At 42.8% G+C, this 22,540-nt stretch overlaps 1 protein-coding gene across 6 annotated transcripts in view; it reads right to left on the reverse strand.

The window, feature by feature from the left end:
- Positions 1–22,540, reverse strand: part of MATN2 (matrilin 2) — a 108,311-nt gene that overhangs the window by 14,027 nt on the left and 71,744 nt on the right. For 5 of the 6 annotated variants that reach the window (XM_075920331.1, XM_075920328.1, XM_075920329.1 and 2 more), the window contains 12 exons: positions 21,105–21,227; positions 16,878–17,000; positions 16,605–16,727; positions 16,359–16,481; positions 16,106–16,228; positions 15,833–15,955; positions 15,595–15,717; positions 15,357–15,479; positions 14,869–14,991; positions 14,318–14,440; positions 14,106–14,228; positions 1,168–1,581 (listed from right to left, as the gene is read on the reverse strand). In XM_075920331.1, the coding sequence (XP_075776446.1) occupies positions 1,168–1,581; positions 14,106–14,228; positions 14,318–14,440; positions 14,869–14,991; positions 15,357–15,479; positions 15,595–15,717; positions 15,833–15,955; positions 16,106–16,228; positions 16,359–16,481; positions 16,605–16,727; positions 16,878–17,000; positions 21,105–21,227 (1,767 nt within the window). The remainder of the gene's footprint in view (positions 1–1,167; positions 1,582–14,105; positions 14,229–14,317; positions 14,441–14,868; positions 14,992–15,356; positions 15,480–15,594; positions 15,718–15,832; positions 15,956–16,105; positions 16,229–16,358; positions 16,482–16,604; positions 16,728–16,877; positions 17,001–21,104; positions 21,228–22,540) is intronic. The other variant, XM_075920332.1, reaches the window with a different exon arrangement.

Genomic DNA, 22,540 nt, shown 5'->3' on the forward strand with positions numbered 1-22,540 from the left:
CTGCCTTGGACTAAGTTTGAGGCTTCCCTGTTGTGGGGATATGCTATTCCGATTTTGTAAAATTGGGAGTTCTTAAGTCAAGTTTAGTTATTTTGAAATAATTTCCTAGTATAGACATGCCCTCTAGGTGCACCCTCACCTTTGGCAGTCTTTCCACCCATCAACCATTCTCACCATACAGATCCTCTGACTGTAGGAGCTGCAGCTTCCTCTTTATGGCTTGATCCTCCGGCAAGGTCCATGGCATCACAGTCTTTTGGGGCAAACTGTCCCAGGCAACCCACTCTCCATTGTCTGGTCTGTGACATTCCCTACTGCCTGGTAGGGAACCCAAGCCAGGCCCACTGTCTACTCTAGGTTTCAGCTCAGGGACCCTCAGGTCAGCAGCCAAAGATCTTACTGCCTTTTCTCTAAGCTTCTCCATACCTTCTGGCTCTCCCTCCCAACCCCATAATCTCTGGGTTTCTCAGATGAACAATTCCCTCCTCCCAGGGAGGGTACTTTCCTGCAGCCCTAGCTGGTTTCAGCTCCTGGGCTTTATATTGGCCCTGCCTATAATCACTGCTCACTGGCTCCTCCTCCAGGTGCATGTGGCCACCTCAATGCTTTCTGGTCTTGTGTAGGATGGACACTTAGTCACAGCGACATATAATTGCTTCCACATTCACGATGTATTTTTAAAACAATTATAGTTAAAGCAAAGTCCAGACCAACATATTTCTGATATTTTGAGAGGGGTGTTTTAGATTAATATATTCATCTGTTTGTTTTTTGGGAGTGGGTTTCTATAAAATTGTAGCCTATGGATCAACAAATCTTTAATAAAGCTCCTGCAATTCTCTATTTATATTAAGTATGTTTAGTGAAAATGTGCTGGTCACAGCTCAGCATTCAGGCTAAGCAAAGCAACAGCGTTGGAATGGTTTGGTACTTCAGTACACAGATGCTCAGATTCCTGGGATACTAGTTGAAATGGAGTGCTTTGTGGCAAAATCCCTAGTCCAAGCCAAATGGGGAAAATATAATTCTCTCCAGCAGAGGTCAGTGGCACATGAATTGGTCAGTACATTACAGCAGTCTTGTCTCTTCATTAATATATGTTGAAATACTTTTTAAAATAAATATAAACATTATCTTTAAAGTAACAGGGACAAAATAGCAGTTTACCATTCTGCTTTGCTTTGCTGGCCCACTCAGAGACCTCATCTTGGGCTCGTCCATCCGTAAACACTATAGAAACCCTGGGCACATCTGCTGACACTGGCCTTGCCCCTTCTGCTTCAGTAAAGCTTCTCTCAAACATTTGTTTCAAGGCGAGTCCAGTCATGGAGCCTTTCCCCATGTATTTCATGTGAGACACTGCTTTTTTCATGTCTTTGACTGTGCTGAATTGTCTTAATGTGAATTCTGTGCGGACTTGACTGGAATACTGCAGCAAACCAACTCGAGCAGCTTTGGGAGAAATCTCAAGAGAATCCAAGATTCCAGAGACAAATTCCTTTACAACTTCAAAATTATTCTCTCCAAGACTTTTTGAACCATCAATCACGAACACCAGATCAATGGGGCCTTCAGTGCACCCTGTATAAATAAAATAAAAGTAAAGATTTAAAAAGTGGAAAGATTTCTCATGGTTAGGGAACTAGCCTGGGATGCGGGTTCATTTCCTTCTCTGTGATCCTGATCAAGTCACTTAGCCTGTCTGTGCTACAAGTTCCCCATCTGTAAAATGTGCATGATGATACTTCATTACCTTACGGGGAATTATGAGAATAAGTATATTATAGACTGCGAGGTGCTTGTACAACTTGGTGATGGGGGCCATGACAGTACTTAAGATGAAGGAAAATATTACTTCATGCAAGTCCAACAAAGGAGCATGACAAGATCCAGAATAGTTTGAAACCACCTCTCCTCACAATCTGCCACTCAAGTTAACAGCTTAAATTCTCATATCCCTTTTCCCATCATTATTTGCAATTCCATAGTGAAAACATGTGCATAAGAAAACTGTACAGAACACAGGCCATGTTTGGATTTAGGCCTCAGTTAACTGTTTAATGAAAGTTAGCAATATTAGCTGTCTGAAGCAGGTTTCTGGCTTGTAGGCAAAACGTTATTAGATTAAGGCCATCCACTTGCCATAGACTCTGCTCCGACGTCAGAATTACATTTCCAGTGTCATTTCATTATCCTCAGTACATGTGGAATGAATGGATGTGTATATGCTGAGAAGTCATTAATTATATTTAAACTCTATGTTGTGGACCTAAGCAGAAATTTGTCTACCAGCTTCCTTATCAGAGGATATTCCTTAAGTCCTATTTTCGAGTGACAACTTCTAGCAGTTATGAACTGTAGCAAGATATGTACACAGCAAGCTAGAATGTTCTTCACAATGACTTCAAGATCAAGATTCCAAGCTAGTGCCTCATATCAAATTATGGCTACCAGGTTGTAACATCTAACTGGGATTTGAAGATATTGGGGTATCTTCTGAGGCAGAGTTAGGGGATCCCTATAAAATACTTTATGCAAAATCACTCCAGCTTCCACTGATGTGCATGAGTGTGTCTCTGCATGTCACAAATTGGTCCCTGAAGTACACGTTAAACCCCTAAACCTGTTAGTGAGAGAACTGTGAGTTAAACTTTTTGAAACTGCTATAACAGTAGTTTCTGTGAACACTGAAGCTTAATGGGAGAGAGCAGCCAAAGGAGGAAGTTATTGGAGCCTGGTCTGTGTTATACAATTAGACTGATGCAAACGGCTTGTGTTGACCTATTTGTGGAAGTGTCTTCACTTACATTTGGCTCCTGCTGACATAAGTACCTCTTTAGCCTGATTTAGTAACACCTCCTGGAGCAGTGCAGAGTCGCAGTTGATTTAATTAGGTCAATGCAATGTCAGTATAGATACTTTGTTGCTTACGTGGACTGTTACTGACTTTCAGGAGCTTCCCACAATACCCCACACTGACAATACAATTAATACATGTGCTCCTGGTTAGGAAATACACTCCCAACACAAAAATCTGCATGTGTACACACAAGCAATTTAATAACTGCTACTGCTATATCGCAACGTAAGTTAGGTTGACATAATATTGTATTGTAAATATGGCCTATAAAATCATTCAAGTGCTGCATTTACTTAAAATCAAGGCAAGGACTAGACTTTTAGCTGAATGGCTTAACTTAAAGGGATAAGCTTCTCCTTTTAACATGTAAAATCCTGAGAGTTGTTTTGTTATGATTAAAACAATCACTAATTATAATACTCATTGAGCCAAATTAACTCAACAAGTGACTTACTAATTATACTTCATTTATAATCTTTATTTGATTATTCCACTGTATTACTGTAAGTTAAGAAAGTTAGGCAAATTATAAGTTAAATTAGCTAGTTAGGTATTTACATATATTTGTTTTATAATTGTTTGCTTAACGTAATAAATTTATAGGCGATACATTGGATTAGTTTCTCTCTCAAAATTTCAGCAAAGACAATTTCAACATAGAGCTAAAAAGCGAAGCCATTAAAAACAGTCCTGACACCATCCTGTAATTTAATGACTTAAAATACCTCATTCTTATCCTTACAAAACTAGTCAAAGATGATTTTTTTACTCTGACTTGGGTCTCCAGGAGTGTTCCCTCTAAGATTTTCCATCGTGAGCACAATGAGTTTTGTCGTGTGCACCAATATTGACATCATGTGCCCTTGTTCAGATGTGTGCCACCATGATACCCACCAGTTACTAACAAATATATACTTTAAATTGTTACGAAAGAAAAAATACTAAAACAAGGGATAATTAACAAGGCGTAGGACCCTGCACACACACACACACACACACACACACACACACACACACACTGAAAACCACCCAGCTTGTCTCCCAGTCTCACTCCCACTGAGCCTTGCTCCCACATTCTTGCATTCCCAAACCCTGCAGCCCCATCCCGTGCAACCTTTACCGCTAACCCTTCATTGTGCTCCCTTTGCCCCTAACTTCTGCACAGTGCCCCTTCTCATCCCAACCCCTGCTCTTTCATCCCAGCCCAATAGTCAGGGCTGTTCTCCACTCTTGCACTCCAAGTGCAGAAGGTGGAGGCCTGCAAGAGAGCTTAAAAACCTTGCCTCTACAGCATAGGCGTGCGCAAGGGGGGGTGCCAGGTGTTCACAGACACACCCTAATGTTTCAAAGGGCTGTGGTGCGGGGGTCCGAGATAATGTCACACACACTGAGTTAGTGCAATTACAGGATAGTTTCATGAGGGGGGTGCGGGGGCCAAACTAATTCCTATTGGTAGGAGGATGGTGGAAAAAGTCCTTAGGGGGGGTCACATAACACCTTTTACTTCTGGTCATATGTCCATATTGCCCCGAGAGTGTTACCTCCAGAGGCGTGGCTAATGAGGGTCAGGGGTGTGGCTAATGGGGGTCAAAGTACATTTTAAAAAAATTCTTTGGGTGCACACCCTAATGAAATATGCTGCGCAAGCCTATGCTCTACAGGCACTGGTTACCAAAAAACTTCCTCCCGGAATCACAATACACAGATTTTGGGGAACTGCTGCCACCATCAAGTGATTTTTATCCCTAAAACCAGGGGTGACCACTTGAACCAACCCCAAGGGGTACCCCAAGCTCTTTTGCACCAACAGAGCTTGAAAAAAAGAAAAGAGAAAAACAAGCTGCAGTCTCTGGGGGCTGACCCCTCAGTCAGAGGCCTGCAGATACACACAGACAGACCTTCCGGGACACAAGAATCAAATCACCTCCTTAAAAAAAGTTATTTTTATTACAAAACAAAATATAAACTTGATAGAGCATACTTGGTTGCTAGATGTTACAGAGCAACTAAGGACAACTAATTAAAACACAGAGCAAAGTCTCTGGGCACAATGCAAGGTAGTAAATGGGAAGAGGAGGGATAGATTCACAGAACAGTTCAAACCAAACCACAAAATAAAGAAAGAATACCCTGAACACAACTAGATTCACTTCCCATCCCCTTTACTCACTTCTAATCTTTTCTTGGTTCAGTCCACTTCCATGCCCCCGAAATTCCTTGGAGGGATGGTAGTCCTGCCTGGGTTTAAATCACTCTGTCTCTCTCAACTCCTAGTTTCTCTCTCACACACAAAGAAAGCAGGCAAGGAATTTATATCCAATTCAAATTTCAACGCTATCTCAATTGGTTCTCCCAGCCCGCTGGCCAACACCTTTGCTAGCTATCTGAGTTTAATCCCTTAGGATATGTCTACACTACAGCGCTTTTTTTAATTAACTAATTCAAAATAGTTAATTCGAATTAAGCTAATTCGAATTAACGCATCTACACACAAAAACTATTTTGAAATAGCATTTTGCTATTTCAAAATAGCGCGTCCACACTGAATGGACCCTGAACCGAAGCTAAAGCTGGCCGGAACCAGTGCCGGCAGGTCATCAGGTTAGGACTTAGTGTGTGGGGCTGCTGCCTGAGGCTAACTGAGCTCCGTGCTTAAAGGGACCCTATCCCCACTCTGGACAGACAGTTCTCAGGGTTCCCCGCTTGCTTGTCTACCTTGATGAGGGACAGCAAAGCAGTCCTGTCTTGGAGTGCACTGAGTGCCCTCACTCGGGACACCACAGCACTTGGCCACATGGAGCCAGAGCTGCCCCTGGGCACGCCGGTGCATCTCGTGGGGTTGTTGCCATCAGCCCGGCTGCACTTGCTGCAGGCTGCCATCCTGTTCAGTTCACATTACTACATGGTACATACTATATAACCTAATTATTTATTATATTTCTTATATTATCTGCATGCTTCAGATCCCCTATGAATCATAGAAAAGTCCCTTTAATGTCACCAACTGTATATTGATTTAGCATCAATACAAAATAATCAATATTCATTGAAAAAATTTTAGTTGCCTATACACTCCAAGTGAAAGTGAGAGTGAGAGAGAGAAAAATATTCTGTATTTGTGCGTTTGGTTTTTCTTCCTTGAGAAAAACCACCTTACATTTGTCCTTGCTGAATTTCTGATATCCGCCAGTTCTTTAATTTATCAAGATACCTTTGAATTTTAGTCCTATCCTTCACAGTATTTGCAACCCCGCTGCTGGCCAGCTTTGTATCACCTGCAAATTCCTACATCTAGGGCCATTACTAAATATAGTAAACACCATCAGACCCCCCAGAATAAACCCCTGTGGAACCTCATTAGAGATCTCCTTCCAATCTGACTTTGTCCCATTAATAGCTACTTTTTCCAAACACTAGAAAATTCAGCAGTTGCCTTCTGTTAACACATAGTGTTATCTGAGATAGCACAGTCCTGTGGTAACTTTTGGCAAGTGCTGATTTTTGTAAATGGGGGACATTGTAACAGATACAAAAGACAAGTCTTCTCCACCAACAGAGGCAAATGACATAAGGCTATGAACAGAAAACTCTGCTTGTTACATAACTACAGATTCATGCGAGTGGTTTGTTAAGTAAATTGGTATCTCATCAAATTGATGAAACAAAGCGCCTTCTTCTATAGTAATGACTAAACTTATGGTGATTTGGTGAGTTGGCTCTTTCTCCTAGAGGCTCTATGTTGTATTCCAGAACCTTAACTTCCATCAAAAAATAAAAAAGCTCTAGCCTTAATTATTTCAAAGATACCCTTCAAAAGTAAACTGCAGGCTGAACCTCCCTGGTCCAGTACTCCTGGGACCTAAGTGGTCCTGGAGCAGGGAATTTGCCAGACCAAGGGAGGTCAACACACCCGAGTCTCCACATTTCCTCCTGGCCACCTGCTGCTGCCTGGAGCTCTGCTCCCCCGATGGCGGAGGGAGGCTCTACTACCCCCCCCCCCCATCCTCCCGCTGCTCTGCTGTCACCCAGGGCTCAGCTTCCCCTCCCCCACCAGGCTCTGACGTTACCTGGGAGGGCTCTGTGCTCTGCCCAGTGGCCCCGCTCTTGACAGGGTTTCTCTCCAATGGTCCCAACTCCTGTGCCCAGAGTTTTGCATTCCACACAACAGCCCCGCTATCACCAGGGGCTCTCCCCAGCAGCCCCACTGCAGCCCAGGACTCCCATGCTCAGCCTGGGCCGTTTGATGGCTGCACTGCAGCCAGGGCCATAGCGCTATTTTTAGTACTGCTGCTCTGGCCCCAGGGCCCCAGCAGCTGCCACTCAGCCACAACTTCAGCTGATCCTGGGGATGCGGCCACATGGCTGGCAGCTGCCCCGTGTACTGGGATTGCAGCTGGGACTGTGGTGCTATTTTTAGTGCTGTGGCCCAGGCTCCAGCTCTGCCCAGCTGCTCCTCAGACAGGGCAACCATCCACCATACTGGGGCCTCAGCTGCATGGCTCTGCTCAGGAGGTGGGTGGAACTGAAATTTTTGGTGCATCCCCGCATAGGCACACTCCTTAGAGGGAACCCTGTCCTCCAATTGTCCTTGTTCCCCCAGCCAGCCTAAGACAAAGGGACTGATAGTTTCCCATTGCTTAAATAGATATTTCTTGGGTAGGAATCTTTTGTTTTACATTCCCCCTTCAGGATAATTACTTGATCAAACTGATATCCGAGTACAAGGTGCTATAGTCACATGTCTATATGTGAATTGGGCTTGTTTAGTTTGGAAAAGGAGAACACTGAGAGGGGACATGATAGCAGTTTTCAGGTATCTAAAAGGGTGTCACAAGTAGGAGGGAGAAAGATTGTTCTCCTTGGCCTCTGAGGATAGGACAAGAAGCAATGGGCTTAAGTTGCAGCAAGGGAGGTTTAGGTTGGACATGAGGAAAAACTTCTGAACTGTCAGGGTAATTAAACACTGGAATGAATTGCCTAAGGAGGTTGTGGAATCTCCATCTCTGGAGATATTTAAGAGCAGGTTAGACAGACATCTATCAGGGATGATCTAGACCAGCTGTGGCCAACCCGCGGCTCGTGAGCCACATGCGGCTTTTCCCTGTTCCTTGGGTGTGGCTCGTGAAGCCCCCCTCCCTGTGGCTCGTAAAACCATCCCCACACTCCCAAAAATGACCCTCACCTCCCGGCTTCCTGTGCTGACCTGGGCAGAGGAGCCATCCAGCGTGGCCATTAAAAATGGAGAATTAAAGATGGCATTGGTGGCCTCTAAACACGTTTTCTTCAATGGGCAGAGCTATTTTTTTTGCTTGACAACTTTGCCCTGGTTCTTTGTGCTGGATCCACTGATATCTTGGCTCTTTGTACAGAATGGGTTGGTCACCTCTGGTCTAGATGGTACTGGGTCCTGCTGTGAAGGCTGGGGACTGGACTAGATGACCTCTCAAGGTCCCTTCCAGTTCTAGTATTCTATGATTCTATGTCCTCCTAGGACCAACCACTGCTTAGACTAAAAGGACAAACAAGGCTATTTACACGTCGTTATGTTGATCACCCAGTCATTAAGGCTTCCTGAGCATCACTGATGGCTTTCATTTGCACATTTAAAATCAGGAACAATCCCGTACTTCATATTTCTAACTTTACATACAAGAATGATACATGCACCAAAATAAGATACACACATCCCTTACTTCACAGGTGTGTTGTAATGCTAAATATATGAATCTATTTAGATATGTGTGTGATAGGGCGCAGTCACAAAAGACCCATTGGGGGTGCTGCCCAGTCAGGGCCGGCTCAAGCCATTCCTGTGCCCCGGGCAGCAGGCGCGCAACGCATACGCGGCTCCACCCCTGGGTGCACGGAGTATGCATGGCCCCGCCCCACGGTGCGCTGCGCACCTTACAGCTGCGATCAGGCGCACGGTGCCTGATGGCAGCTCTAAGGGGCACTGCGTGGCCGGGCGCTCAGCGCCCCTTACAGCTGCCATCAGGCGCCCCCCATAGGTTGGTGCCCAGGGGAGCTGCCCGGCTAGCCCCTCCCTTAATCCAGCCCTGTTCCCAGAGTGCTGACAAAGCCACTGACACTTGCCACCTTGTTCTCTGGGGCTTTTTACTACCTTGTTGCTCTCCCCCAGCCTAGGTACAGAGCTGAGATCCCCCCCGCCCAAAGAGAAATACAGAACACTGAACCTCTTCAAGTCTGAGGCAAATGTAGCCTGAGGCTCAGCTTCCCAGAAACCCACTCTGCAAATGGGATCAGAACCCCAAATAAATCATTCTCGTAAGTCCCTGTTAAGGATGAAAGGAGGATGTGCACACTGATTGCTCCCCCAAATAACCATTATTGACACTGGGCTTGATAGTAAATAAAAGTAGTTTTATTAAGTAAAAACAATTGGATTGTAAGTGGCTGCAAGTGAAAACAGGCGGAGCTAAGTGAATTACTAATTTAAAATAACAGAAAACACATAGCTAATTCTAGGACGCTAAAGCAGCGCTGCTCAATATGTGGCCCATGTCCTGTTTGCGGCCCATGGTGCGGTTTGGGTTTACACAGGGCTCAACACACAGCCCGCAGGTGGGATCCTTTGAACATGGCCTCCACTGGAAACATGCTCCATAATGGCCAATCAATATAATGGACCTCTCTTGAGGTGCATTTTAGTAGTTCAATTCCTGGACTGTCATTGCTCATTAAAAGTGAAGTCATATGGGTGGGGTGAATATTGCATTTTATTAATATCAGCAGAACTGACTTAAATGGGGCCTGTGTTGTGTAGTCCTGCCTTAATCTTTGTATTCATACCTGTCAGTGTGAAAGAAGCTATTTGCATATATATTTGCATGTATATGCAACCACACTAAAGTTGCAGCCCTCGGCATGTGCTGTGAGTATCACTGTGGCCCCCTGGGCTTCCAAAGTTGAGTAGTCCTGCCCTAAAGCTTCTAGCAAACTTACCCTAAAACTGTTTTGATTTCAGCTAAATCGCACAGCCAGGCAAGATCTTTTTTCCCCTGGAGTCTCTGGTTTATTCTCTTGGGAGTGACATTCCAGCCAAAGACAAAGAGCCTAAAAACTTTGCATCTTAAATAGCCTTCCTTTTAGGTGGGAATTCTTTTTTTCACATTCTCCTCTTCCATGGAAAATTACCTGATCAGACCCTACCAGTTGGGGTGATCACACACCTAAGCCCAACAACTGCTTAGACTTAACACATTGAGGTGGCCCAGCATTGGAAACACCCTTGATGGCTTTCATTTGCACATTTAAAACCATAAACCATTCCATATTCCATATTTCTAACTTTACATATAAGATACACCAAAAAAAGATATACAGATCCAGCAGATTGAAACATTAAAATTCATAGGTTACATGAGGTATTTTGTCCAAAGCATCTTCAAGTTATGCATACTGGTATCCATAAGACAATTTAATAAAGCACGGGGTAGGGGAAACCATCACAAGGTGTTTAAACAGATTACTGTGACGAGTGCCAAGGAAAGCTTTGATAAGAATGTACTAATTGTGCTACGTTCACATACGTATGCCAGTTTTGAAAGAAATGAATGACTACAAACACCATTTGATCTTATTCTGAAATTGTTGCAAATCTTACTAGAATCAAAATACATTTGTGCTTTCCTTTCTATCTTCCCCTCATCTGAAACTTTAGGTTGTCTCCCTAATTGCTGGCTTAGGGCAGAAACACTGAAGGAACTTTTTAAGACCAATTAAAGGTTGCCAGTTCCAACTTCATCTAAGAATGGACAGAAAAAAAGAGCACATTTGTTTAGTTAATATTAGGCCAAATCCTCCTGTGTTCACTCAGTCAACATTTTTATTAACTTTCAAAGGAAATGTGAATGAGTAAGGACTGTAGTATTTGTGCCTTTATTTCTTTCAGACTTTCAATGTCTCCTCTGAGCGCCCCAAATTAACTTGGGTATGTCTACACTAGCCCCCTAGTTCGAACTAGGGAGGCTAATGAGGGCGACCGAAATTGTACATGAAGCGTGGGATTTAAATATCCCATGCTTCATTAGCATGTTCCCGGGCGGTCGCCATTTTGGAAATTGACTAGCCCGGAATAACTGCCCACATCTACACGCGACAGTGAAACTGGAGTTCGAAGTAAACCCCTAACTTGAATTAGCTGTTATTCCTCCTGGAATAACAGCTAAGTTGAATTAAGGTCTTTACTTTGAACTCCCGTTTCATTTTATATTTAAATCCCGCGCTTCATTTGCAATTTCAGTCACCCTCATTAGCCTCCCTAGTTCGAACTACGGGGCTAGTGTAGACATACCCTTTGATTTTTAACTTTTGCCTGTGTCAAGATCAGTGTTTACTTTCCTAGTTATAATTCCTTATAGACAATATTCAAATTAGATAGAGAGTTTTCTCTCACCTTTGCTATGTATTCTAAAGAAAAGGTTTATACAGTATGCTAAAACACTAAGCTCTGGTTAGCTGACCATGTGCCCAATTCGTTACTATGAAAAGCATAGCTAATCACAAACTAATATTTTAATACCAACTAGTAATAAATCCTGTCTGCAACTTGGCTTAGTTTCTCAAAATACAAATACATACTGGGATCTAGCCAGATGCCATTATCCTGTTCCTTTTCTCTCAGCAATTTAAAATATTATCCTTCACATGTAAATAAAACTTAAAAGCCAACATCCATCTGTGTTTGGACAGTAATTGATTATTGCAGCTAACATGTCTGTAGGAAAGAGCCAAGAGGTTTATTGTATGTTTTGCAGCATTCCTCCATTGACAGAGGTCAGCAAGGCTACTTGCCTGTGCTTCATAAGAGACTTCTATAACGTGTTTATTTATTGCCACAGGCCCAATCTGGAGTCCTTCTTATGTTACAGGAAAGGGTCTGTAATATTCTCTCCACTGTTTAGACTAGTTGCACAGTGCAACCTAAAGGTGATCGTCAGCCTGGTACATGACAGAGCTGAGGAAGAGGGTCCTATGGTTGCAGTTTGGCAGCAGGAGTTCCCCATTCCCTTAACAGAACTCCACCAATTCTGCTTCTCCTTTGGTGAGTTCTGCAGCCCAAGCAGGAATAATCCAAAACCAATGGTCCTAGGCAGTGAGAAGGTTTGGGCAGGTCCACGAACATTATATTACTCTTTAGGGGGCAGGCAGGTCTCCCCACCTAAGATTAGAATGGACATCCATTGTAGAGCCTGGTTGGGTCATGAAGCTTTGATGGGCTGTATACTGCAGAGGTGTCTAGGCCCAGGGTTTTATATAGTAGCAGAAATGTTCATGGGATTTCCCAACAGCTAACTATCTAATATAGGAAAACACTGATAAATGGGACAGTGGTCAAAGCTTTTCCTGTTAGATGACAGCAAAGTTATTCCTGATGTTCTTTTACATGAGGAAAAAACACACTTATGGTATATGAACCTAACTAAAGTTCATGTTCCCTGGTAACACAGATTTTTTACTTTTGACTCTTTTCCTGATGTTTGGAAAGGGTGACTGCTATACTTGCTGGTTTACAAGAATTCTTGCTTTAACAGCTTTTGCTTCCAAAATCTTCAGGTTAAGAGGTTCAAACCATTTTCTAGCTTGCTAACATGCTTTTCAGGGCTGGCAACTGACTTCGCTGGGCCCTGGGCAATGTAGGGGTGGCTTGGCTCAAGCCCTCCCCAGAAGGGGTAGGGTCTTAGGTGAAAGGGGCAGTGCTCAGCGCTGCCTGGACTGCACTGTGCCTCCCTCTACCAGCCATCAGCGCTGCCCAGATTGCATTGGGCAGGGTTCTGGTGGCGATTTAAAGGGCTCAGAGCTGCTGCTGCTGCTCCTATAGCCCTGTAGCCAGACAGACTAACCCCCCTATCATCCATCTTATTTGCCTCTCTGAAGCATACAGGGCAGAGAAGGAGCAGTAAAATCAGCATAGTCTATGCTGGCTCATCTGATCCTGAGAAGCTGAAAAAAACAGATATGTGGAGAGAGAGCGATTAAGTCAATAAGCTGGCCTCGAGGATACGAGAACTGCCCCGGCTGGCACCCATGTTGATTCGAACACACACACAGTCCCTGGGAGAGGAATTTCCCACTGAGAAAAGAATCCCCAGTAATTCAAATTTAGTTATTGCTCTTACAAGTGTAAATTAAGTTCACAACTCCCTTGTAAGAACTGGTCTCACAAAAGACAGACCAGCCCCATTTGGCATTACAGATAAGAAAGAGAAATACGTGACCCAATGGGTATATAAGATAGATCCAGCACACGCTCACTTTGAGTGTCATTCTACCCTCTACCTGCTGGGCGGGTTAGGTGTTTGACCTCCTGAGGTTCTATGGGGACGCCCACCTCGTATTTTCGTCTTTCCTAGGAATTGAGGGACCGGCCCTGGCCTGACATGCTGGAGTCGAGAGGCACAGAAGGGGGTAAAAATGGTACCTGGATGTGATCCTCTGTCTTAAGTGTACACATAGAAAGAGTAAGCTGTTACTTGGTACCATTATTTCTATTTTTCTATCTTTATCTTCTTTGTAACCATTTTTAAGATCTATATTTTGCTAGTAGTTAAGAAATAGAACAATAGCCATTGCAACCATATGATTTATAAGCTTCCTCAATAAACCTGTAACTGTTTAAGCTTTAACCTGACTCCTTCAGTTGCTGTAACAGAACCAAGCACAATTTAAAAGAACTTCAGCCAGTCTTAGATATAGGGAGAGCTTGGGCGTTTGGATTTGTGTCACACCCAGCTGGCACAATCCACTGGGGCACCTTTCAGTCTTTCCCCAAGGCTGCCCGCTGCGAAGGAATTACAAATTCTAGCAGCTGAAATCTAAGGTGTAATAAGCTCTTCCTATAAACTCGGGGCGTCTGAGAGCCTGTTGGCTGCCCTCTGCGACGGGACCCCGGTCCTAGCAGTAAAGTCACAGACGTTAAACTATTTTTTTCCTCCTAGGCTGCCCACTGCAACGAGACTTTGTGTCTCAGCAGTTGAAGACTTGGGTGTAACACACATGCACACACTGCCCTGACTGTCGGCTGACAAGCCCAGAGCCCTAGGCCCCTTTAACTGCTGGGTTCCAGGACAGCTGCAACCTTTCACTCCTCCAATGGTGGCTTTGATACTTTATGACCTCAAACTTTATATTATTTGGGAAGAAGGGATGCTAGATGCATTCATTTTAAAACCAAACAAGCAGTTGCTCAATGCATGAAAGGTACAATAAGGATCAGATTACTTACTTCTGCACATTTTCCCATCTTTATGTAGTACAAATCCCTCACGGCACTTGCAGACATAGGAATGGTCATTATTAATGCAAATATGTTCACAGCCATGATCAATTGTTTTGCAGAGGTCTTTATCTGAGAACAGATGAGAGCATTTGTTCATTAAAATGGTTTTGCAAATGGGATTACAAAAACAATCTGCCAATAAATATCAGATTACTTACTTCTACATGTTCTTCCATCCTCTCTCAATATAAATCCCTCACGGCACTTGCAAATATATGAATTTTCAGTGTTAATGCAAATATGTTCACAGCCATGGCCAGCTGATTTGCAGGTGTCCTTATCTGTAAATAGATTAGATATTTAACAGCTAAAACATCATAACTGTAAAGATTACGAGACAATCTTCCAAGAAAAGGGCACTGAAATTTTTCATTCTCTCATGTTGTTGATATCAGAATAAAGTGTTCAGCAAATATATTAGGCTACAGTACTAACTTCTGCATGTTCTTCCATCATTTCCTAGAATAAATGCCTCATTGCAATGGCAGGTGTATGAAATATCATCATTAACACAAACATGTTCACAGCCATGGTCAATGGATTTAGAGGTCTTTATCTGAGAACAGTTGAGAGTTGGCTAATTAGAACTACTTGGCCTTTATAAAGGATTAGAAGGATATTTCTCAAGTAAGAAAGCAATGACATTCATTCTTTTTCTTTTTTTGGTCAGATGAAGACAAAAATATACTACAAAGATCAAGCTACTTACTTCTGCATGTTTTCCCATCCTCTCTTAGTACAAATCCCTCGTGGCACTGACAGGTGTATGAGTTACCGGTATTTATACAAACATGTTCACAGCCATGGTTGACTGATTTGCAGACATCCTTCTCTGAGAACAGTAGAGACAGTTTGCTAGTTAAATACTTCTATAAATACAAACCTTTACAAGAATAATCTTCCATTAAATATCAAACTATTTACTTCTGCACATTTTCCCATTCTCTTTTAGTACAAATCCCTCACGGCACTTGCACATGAATGAACTGTCCGTATTAATGCAAACATGCTCACAACCATGGCTGACTGATTTGCAGGGGTCTTTCTCTGAGGACAGCATAGATATTTAATGCAGTTTACTAATGAAAATATTCTTATCAATGAAAATCCTATAAGGATATTCTTTCCATAAAAGAGCAGCGAAGTTCTCTCTTTGCCTGCTGCACATACAGGTATGGCAAAAGTAAGGTTACTTACTTCTGCATGTTTTCCCATCTTCCTGCAGCACAAATCCCTCGTGGCACTTGCAGATATATGAATTGTCCGTATTTACACAAACATGTTCACAACCATGGCTGACTGATTTGCAGAGATCTTTATCTGAGGACAATTCAGATAATTAATGCAATTTACAAATTAAAACATTTTCATAAATGCAAATACTATAAGGGCTTTCTCTTTCACACACAAGTACAGCAAAATTAAGGTGACTTACTTCTGCACGTTTTCCCATCTTCCCGCAGTGCGAATCCCTCATGACACTTGCAGATATATGAAATGTCCGTATTAACACAAACATGTTCACAACCATGGCTGACTGATTTGCAGAGATCTTTATCTGAGGACAATTCAGATATTTAATGCAATTTACAAATTAAAACATTTTCATAAATGCAAATACTATAAGGGCTTTCTCTTTCACACACAAGTACAGCAAAATTAAGGTGACTTACTTCTGCACGTTTTCCCATCTTCCCGCAGTGCGAATCCCTCATGACACTTGCAGATATATGAAATGTCCGTATTAACACAAACATGTTCACAACCATGGCTGACTGATTTGCAGGGGTCTTTATCTGAGAACAGCATAGATATTTAATGCAGTTTACTAATGAAAATATTCTTATAAATGAAAATCTTATACGGATATTTTTTCCATAAAAGAGCAGTGAAGTTCTTTCTTTGCCTGCTGCACATACAGGTATGGCAAAAGTAAGGTTACTTGCTTCTGCATGTTTTCCCATCTTCCCGCAATGCAAATCCCTCACGGCACTTGCAGATGTATGAATTGTCCGTATTTACACAAACATGTTCACAACCATGGTCAACTGATTTGCAGAGATCTTTATCTGAGGACAGTTCAGATATTTAATGTAGTTTACTAATAAAAAACATTTTCATAATTGCAAATACTATAAAGACTTTCTCTTTCTTTTTTTCTCTTTCATACACAAGTACAGCAAAATTAAGGGGACTTACTTCTGCACGTTTTCCCATCTTCCCGCAGTGCGAATCCCTTGCGGCACTTGCAGATATATGAAATGTCCGTATTAACACAAACATGTTCACAACCATGGTCAACTGATTTGCAGAGATCTTTATCTGAGGACAGTTCACATATTTAATGCAGTTTACTAATTAAAACATTTTCATAAATTCAAATACTATAAGGTCTTTCTTTCTTTCTTTCTTACACACAAGTAAGGCAAAATTAAGGTGACTTACTTCTGCACGTTTTCCTATCTTCCGCAAGTGCGAATCCCTTGCGGCACTTGCAGATGTATGAATTATCCATATTAACACAAACATGTTCACAACCATGGCTGACTGATTTGCAGAGGTCTTTATCTGAGAACAGCATAGATATTTAATGCAGTTTACTAATGAAAATATTCTTATAAATGAAAATCTTATAAGGATATTCTTTCCATAAAAGAGCAGTGAAGTTCTTTCTTTGCCTGCTGCACATACAAGTACGGCAAAAGTAAGGTTACTTACTTCTGCATGTTTTCCCATCTTCCCGCAATGCAAATCCCTCACGGCACTTGCAGATGTATGAATTGTCCATATTTACACAAACATGTTCACAACCATGATCAGCGGATTTGCAGAGATCTTTATCTGAGGACAGTTCAGATATTTAATGCAGTTTACTAATTAAAACATTTTCATAAATGCAAATATTATAAGGACATTCTTTCAATGAAAGAGCAGTGAAATTCATTCATTCTTTTTCTTTCTTTCTTTGCCTGTTATATGGCAAAAATAAGGTTATTTACTTCTGCATGTTTTCCCATCTTCCCGCAATGCAAATCCCTCACGGCACTTGCAGATGTATGAATTGTCCATATTAACACAAACATGTTCACAACTATGGCTGACTGATTTGCAGACATTTTTACCAGAGAATAATTTAGACAGAAAATAAAGTTTGCTTACTAAAATTTTTATAAATGCAAATATTAAAAGATCTTAGTTACGCAGTGAAAGAGCCCTGCAGTTTATATTCTTGCGTATGTTGGTTTAATGTAATCCAGCAATACATTCCCAATAACCTCTTATTCTTTCATCTTTTGTTGTTAATCAAACAAGTACTTTTCCCTTCTCCTCTTCTCATCCACGGTCTATTTTTTGGAAGGAGAGGGGCCTCAGAAAGCAAAATATGGTAACCAGGGGTCGAATTTCAATGGTGTTTAGTTGCCTAAAGATGCAGGTAGACTCCAGAGGGATTTTCCTAATCCCACTGGATCTAGGTGTCCAACTCTCACTGAAACCAAGGGGAGTTAGATGCTTAAATGGCATTGTGGAGCTAGGTGCGGGTGCTTTGAAAATCCCACTAGGTGAGAATCTAAATACATTTAAAAATGCAGCTCTGGGTCACACCTCTAAGGAGCGAACAGATTTTGAACAGTCAAGTTATTCACTTTTCAAATCCAGCTTTTTCTATGAAGATAAGGTATTTCTATTATCATCTTATTATCTACAAGCAAAATCCTGTTCAAGCCCACTCCCCTCTGTGGTCAAACAGATATTTGACTTTTTGTAATTAAATAGGGTTACAATAGCTTAGTCTACACAGGGTTTAAGGTGTGTGTAACATGATCTATGGTATTACATGCTGTGATGCCCAAAGGAAATTGTCAGCTTATGATGGGTAGGCAGTGAGAGCTGCTGCTATTTTATTTAATTTAGTTATACTTTAGATTAAAGCAAAACAAAAATTAAAAGCTATCCAGGCACGCACTAAATATCTTTGTTATACTCATTTTCCATCCCTTTCTCTCTCTCTGTTTGTTGATTACCCCTCTTCACTGCTGTCACCTCAGTCCCACATTCTAGTCCCAAAGGAAGTAAGGAGACCATCCCTTTGGGTGGTGCCTGATTCTGTTGTAGCTTGCTCAGAGGGGGGCAAGAGGGTCTGAGCAGGTTTGGAAATGCCTCTGGAGCTACTACACCAGGCATGTCAAACTCAAAGCCAACTGGGGGCCACACAAACGAAAACCAATAGCTTTCAGGGCCACCTAGGGTTCCCAGATGGTCTGTTGAGCAAAAAAACAAAAACAAAACAAAAAAACAGCATTTTAGGTGCCAGGCAGAAGGACACGTGGCCCTAGGGCCACCAAAAAAAAATGTACTTTGTCAAAAATAGTTATTTATTATTATAGATTATGTTTTAGGTATATTTTATAATATTACAATAATTTGATGTGTAAAATTATTTGTACATATTAAACCATTTTAAAATTAATTTTACATAATTTTAAATTTAAATATAAATGTAAGGTACTTTTAAATTTTGTATATGATACATAACTTGTTTTGTTAAAATAAAAACAAGTATAGACCAGGCTTCTATGAAAATTTCAGATAGTTTGTTAAGTTTGAGATTTTGCATAAAGATATAATTCATGCAATTGCAAAAAACTGACATATTTATTGATATAAAATTAATATGCATTTTGTGATTTTATTTGGGAATAAATAAATAAAAAACAAAATATTAACAAAATAACCCCTTCCTCTCCCCCAGAGCCAGACACTCCCATACCCCCGTTCTAACCCAATTCTCCTCCGCTCCCCCAGATCCAGCCCCCCACCTAATGCCTCTCTCCCTCCCCCAGAGCCAAGTTCTCCCAGCTCCGCAATCTAATGCCTCCTCCCACCCCCACAGCTAGCGCCCCCCCAACCTAATGCCTCCCCGCTCCCCCAGAGCCAGGCTCTCCCAGCCGCCCCCCCAACCTAATACCTGGATCCCAGAGTCAACTTTGCCACCTGAGGTGCTGGGGCGGCGTGAGCACAGCGGCCAGCTGTGAGTGCCTGCTGGAGTGCCCAGTGCAGAGCACCCAGCCGGCTGTGAGCATGTGTGCAGAGTGGCTCGGCCAGCCGTGAGCAAGCACTTGGCCATGTGCTCCGATTGGCCAGTGGGCCGCACTTCATTCTTTCAGAAAAATGTTCTGACGGGCCGCAAAAAATTTTGATCGGGCCATATGCAGCCCTCCAAACGCCAGTTTGACATGCCTGTACTATACTTTTCACAAATCCATCACTCTGTCTGATCCCATAGGCCTCACCCTCAGAGGAAACCTGCACAACAGCTTCAAAAAAATGAGCCTGGGAACTTCAGTTCCTATTTTGTAGCATCTAGCAAAGGTATGAATTTAAGAGACACACTGGATTTAAGACTCATTACAACAATCTGTGGCCCCCTTAACTAGTCCATGACTGAGGCGTTGTAAAGGGGCCACTTCTTCGTAAGTGGTCCTTTGAATGTGTTAACTATGCTACGCCATCTGTTCCATCTTCTATTTGACAGTGACACTGACTCTGAGTGTCTCTCCCAAACCTGAAGAAGAGCTCTGTGTAGCTTGAAAACTTGTCTCTCTCACCAACTCAGATTGGTCCAATACAATTTATACAAGACAGTACCTCAGCCAACTTGCTTCTGTGAGGTAACTGCAAGTCATACTTCCCCTTCTTACGAAGGCTTGAGGAAGCCCCTCAGTTACCAGCATGGGATAGACATGGTTCTCCAGAGCACAGCAGGGTTAAAGCTCGAGAAGAGCTTCTGAATGTGGCTTCAAATACAGGCAGATTTCCAATTAGCAATTTGAACTGATGAATCAGACCTGTTCACAAGGGCGTGCAAAGGGTGTGAGCACACCTCTCTATGGTCCCTCAAGTAAGGGTGCTCCAGCTGCCCAGGGGAAGGCAGGAGCGGCTTGCTTCAGCTGGCCCAGCGAAAGCTGGGGCTGATTTCCCCAGGCCCTTGGAGTTAATGCTCCAGGGCTCATGCATCCAGCAATAAGGCTGTGTTATGTCGTGTGGAGTTCCACAGTATGGGATGAAATCAGTGGAAACACAGAGAGCTTGAGTAGTTGCAAGTGTCCATTTTATTGCATAGCACAGAACTAGCCCAAACCAGCTGGGCTGAGCCTAGTGACCTAACTCAGTTACTATAACAACAAGATCTATATCTACAATCCAATACACAACAGGCTGCTTCTCACACTCCAGGTTATTGTGCTTCTGGCTGCTCCACACCTTGTGAAAAGGCTCATTTCTCAGGTACCTTGTTTGACTCTGCTTGGCCCTGAGTCCCATCAGACAGACAGGCCTTGTGGGCAGGGCTGAAGAAATCAACCCCAGCCTTCCCCGGCCTGACGGGAGCATGGGAATGGGAGGCTCGGGCAGTATGCTGCTCCTGATTTCCCTCAGCCGACCAGCCGGAGCTCGCTTACTCAGGGGACCTTCGGGGGGAGGAGGTATGCTCACACCCTTGCATCCACATTTATAAAAAAGCACCTCCCTACAGAAATTCCTGCATACGGGCCTGTATTAGGACCCCTGGCCATTCCACGGGGCTGGAACAGTTTGTACAGTGGGGGTGCTGAGAGTCATTGAGTCAAACTGTAAATCCTGCATATGTGGCTTCCAGCACCTATGGATCACTAAGGGGACTAGCTCCTTCCAAGTACGGCATGCTCTTGCTGCACACTCTGTTGCTGTTCTCTCTCTCCAGCAGCTACAGCTTCTGCTTTGTGACTGGCTAGCTCACAGTGGTCTTCCCCTTGCAGGTGTCAAAGTCCTGACAGAGGCAGTTTGCCCTGAAATTCACTCTCCACTCTCTGCTCTAGGCAACTTCATTTTTATTGCACAAATTGGTTTTATAAAGCTGAAGGCAACAAACACTATGGTGCCATGTCATTTGGTCTGATAAAAACTTACATTTACAAGTTTTCCTATCATCGCGAAGTTCGTATCCTTCAAAGCATTGACAAATATAAGATTTTTCACTGTTTACACATAAATGTTCACAACCAGGGTCACTCAGTGCACAATAGTCCACTCCTGCAAGACCAGTAAAGAGGATGGAAGTTATAAAAATAAATAAAAAATTAATGAATTAGCAGTTAGTTGTCTCTACAACAACTGCATGGCATACAAACAAGCAAATACTCTATTGTTTGAACACTAACTCAGTTCATTATCGGAAAAAAACATAGAGCTTTAAGCAACAACAAAGGAGTCTTTAGGTATGATTTACAGTGGTTCCTGTGGAGAGAAGTGAAAAAAGCTACCTTTCTGTTCGTAAATTGCTCAGAAAAGGTCCAGATATTTCAGAGCTTTTTGAACAAATTGTACAGATACTTTGCGAATGACATCACGTAATACACAGTAAACATCTCAAGCTATCAATACAACAGAGGTTTGCTTCTAAACATCCATTTTTATGGATGATTCTGCATACATATTTGATGTGAAAATGTGAGTGGGTCAGTCCCAGCACTCAGAGTTCACCTGATCCCATAGACTCCAGTGGATTTTGGATTAGATCCCGTGAGCTTTCATGCTGAACAATGGAATAGCCAACAGCTTCTCTGGGCCCCGGGCAAGATGTGTGTGGGGGGCCAGCTCCATGCTCCTGGAAGGGGCAAGGCCTCAGGTGGAAGAGGAAGGGCTAAGGCAGCCGCCCCTCAATGCTTCCTGTACGGCTGTGCCCCCTGCCCCCCGTACTCCTTTGAGCATATTGTACCCCCACCTTCCCAGGCAGCCCTAACAGCTGCCCAGAGTGCGCCATTTGGAACTTCAGTGGTGATTTAAAGGGCTGCGGGCTCCAGCCGCCACTGCTGCCGCAATAGCAATGGTGGTTTCCCTCTTTGTCCCCTCCATTGATGGGCCTGCTGCACAATAATTGCCACAAATCTTTTCAATTCAGTTACATTTGTCATCTTGAGTTGTCTAAGGATTTTCTTTTCTTTAATATGAGACAGGGTGCTGCTCTCTGAGAGTTCAATAATCCGCATTCAGCTCAGCTGTGCATGATCTCGGCTGCATCTGGAATCCCATTTGCTATTGTTGCTAGATAACAGAGCAGAAGCCAATTTATCAGTAGAGTCTTCCCTCAGGTGCCAAGAGATATTCTTGCCTGTATATATGACAGCAATGTTTTGATTCCCAAGTGCTTTTATACACAAGTGGCATATATTAAACACATCTATTCAGCTGCTCATTTAACAGTTATCCAAAAGACCCAGAAATCTTTTACGATAATCTAAAAAGATTGCCCATGTACTTTTGTTTTTACTGGGTCAGCTGTGGCTCAGGAGCAGAACAAAGTAGATGTGCAGAGAGGGGCAAATTGGCAAGTAGAGGAAATACTC

This window comes from Pelodiscus sinensis, chromosome 2 (genome assembly GCF_049634645.1).
Source record: "Pelodiscus sinensis isolate JC-2024 chromosome 2, ASM4963464v1, whole genome shotgun sequence".
In the NCBI taxonomy this organism is placed as follows: domain Eukaryota; kingdom Metazoa; phylum Chordata; order Testudines; family Trionychidae; genus Pelodiscus; species Pelodiscus sinensis.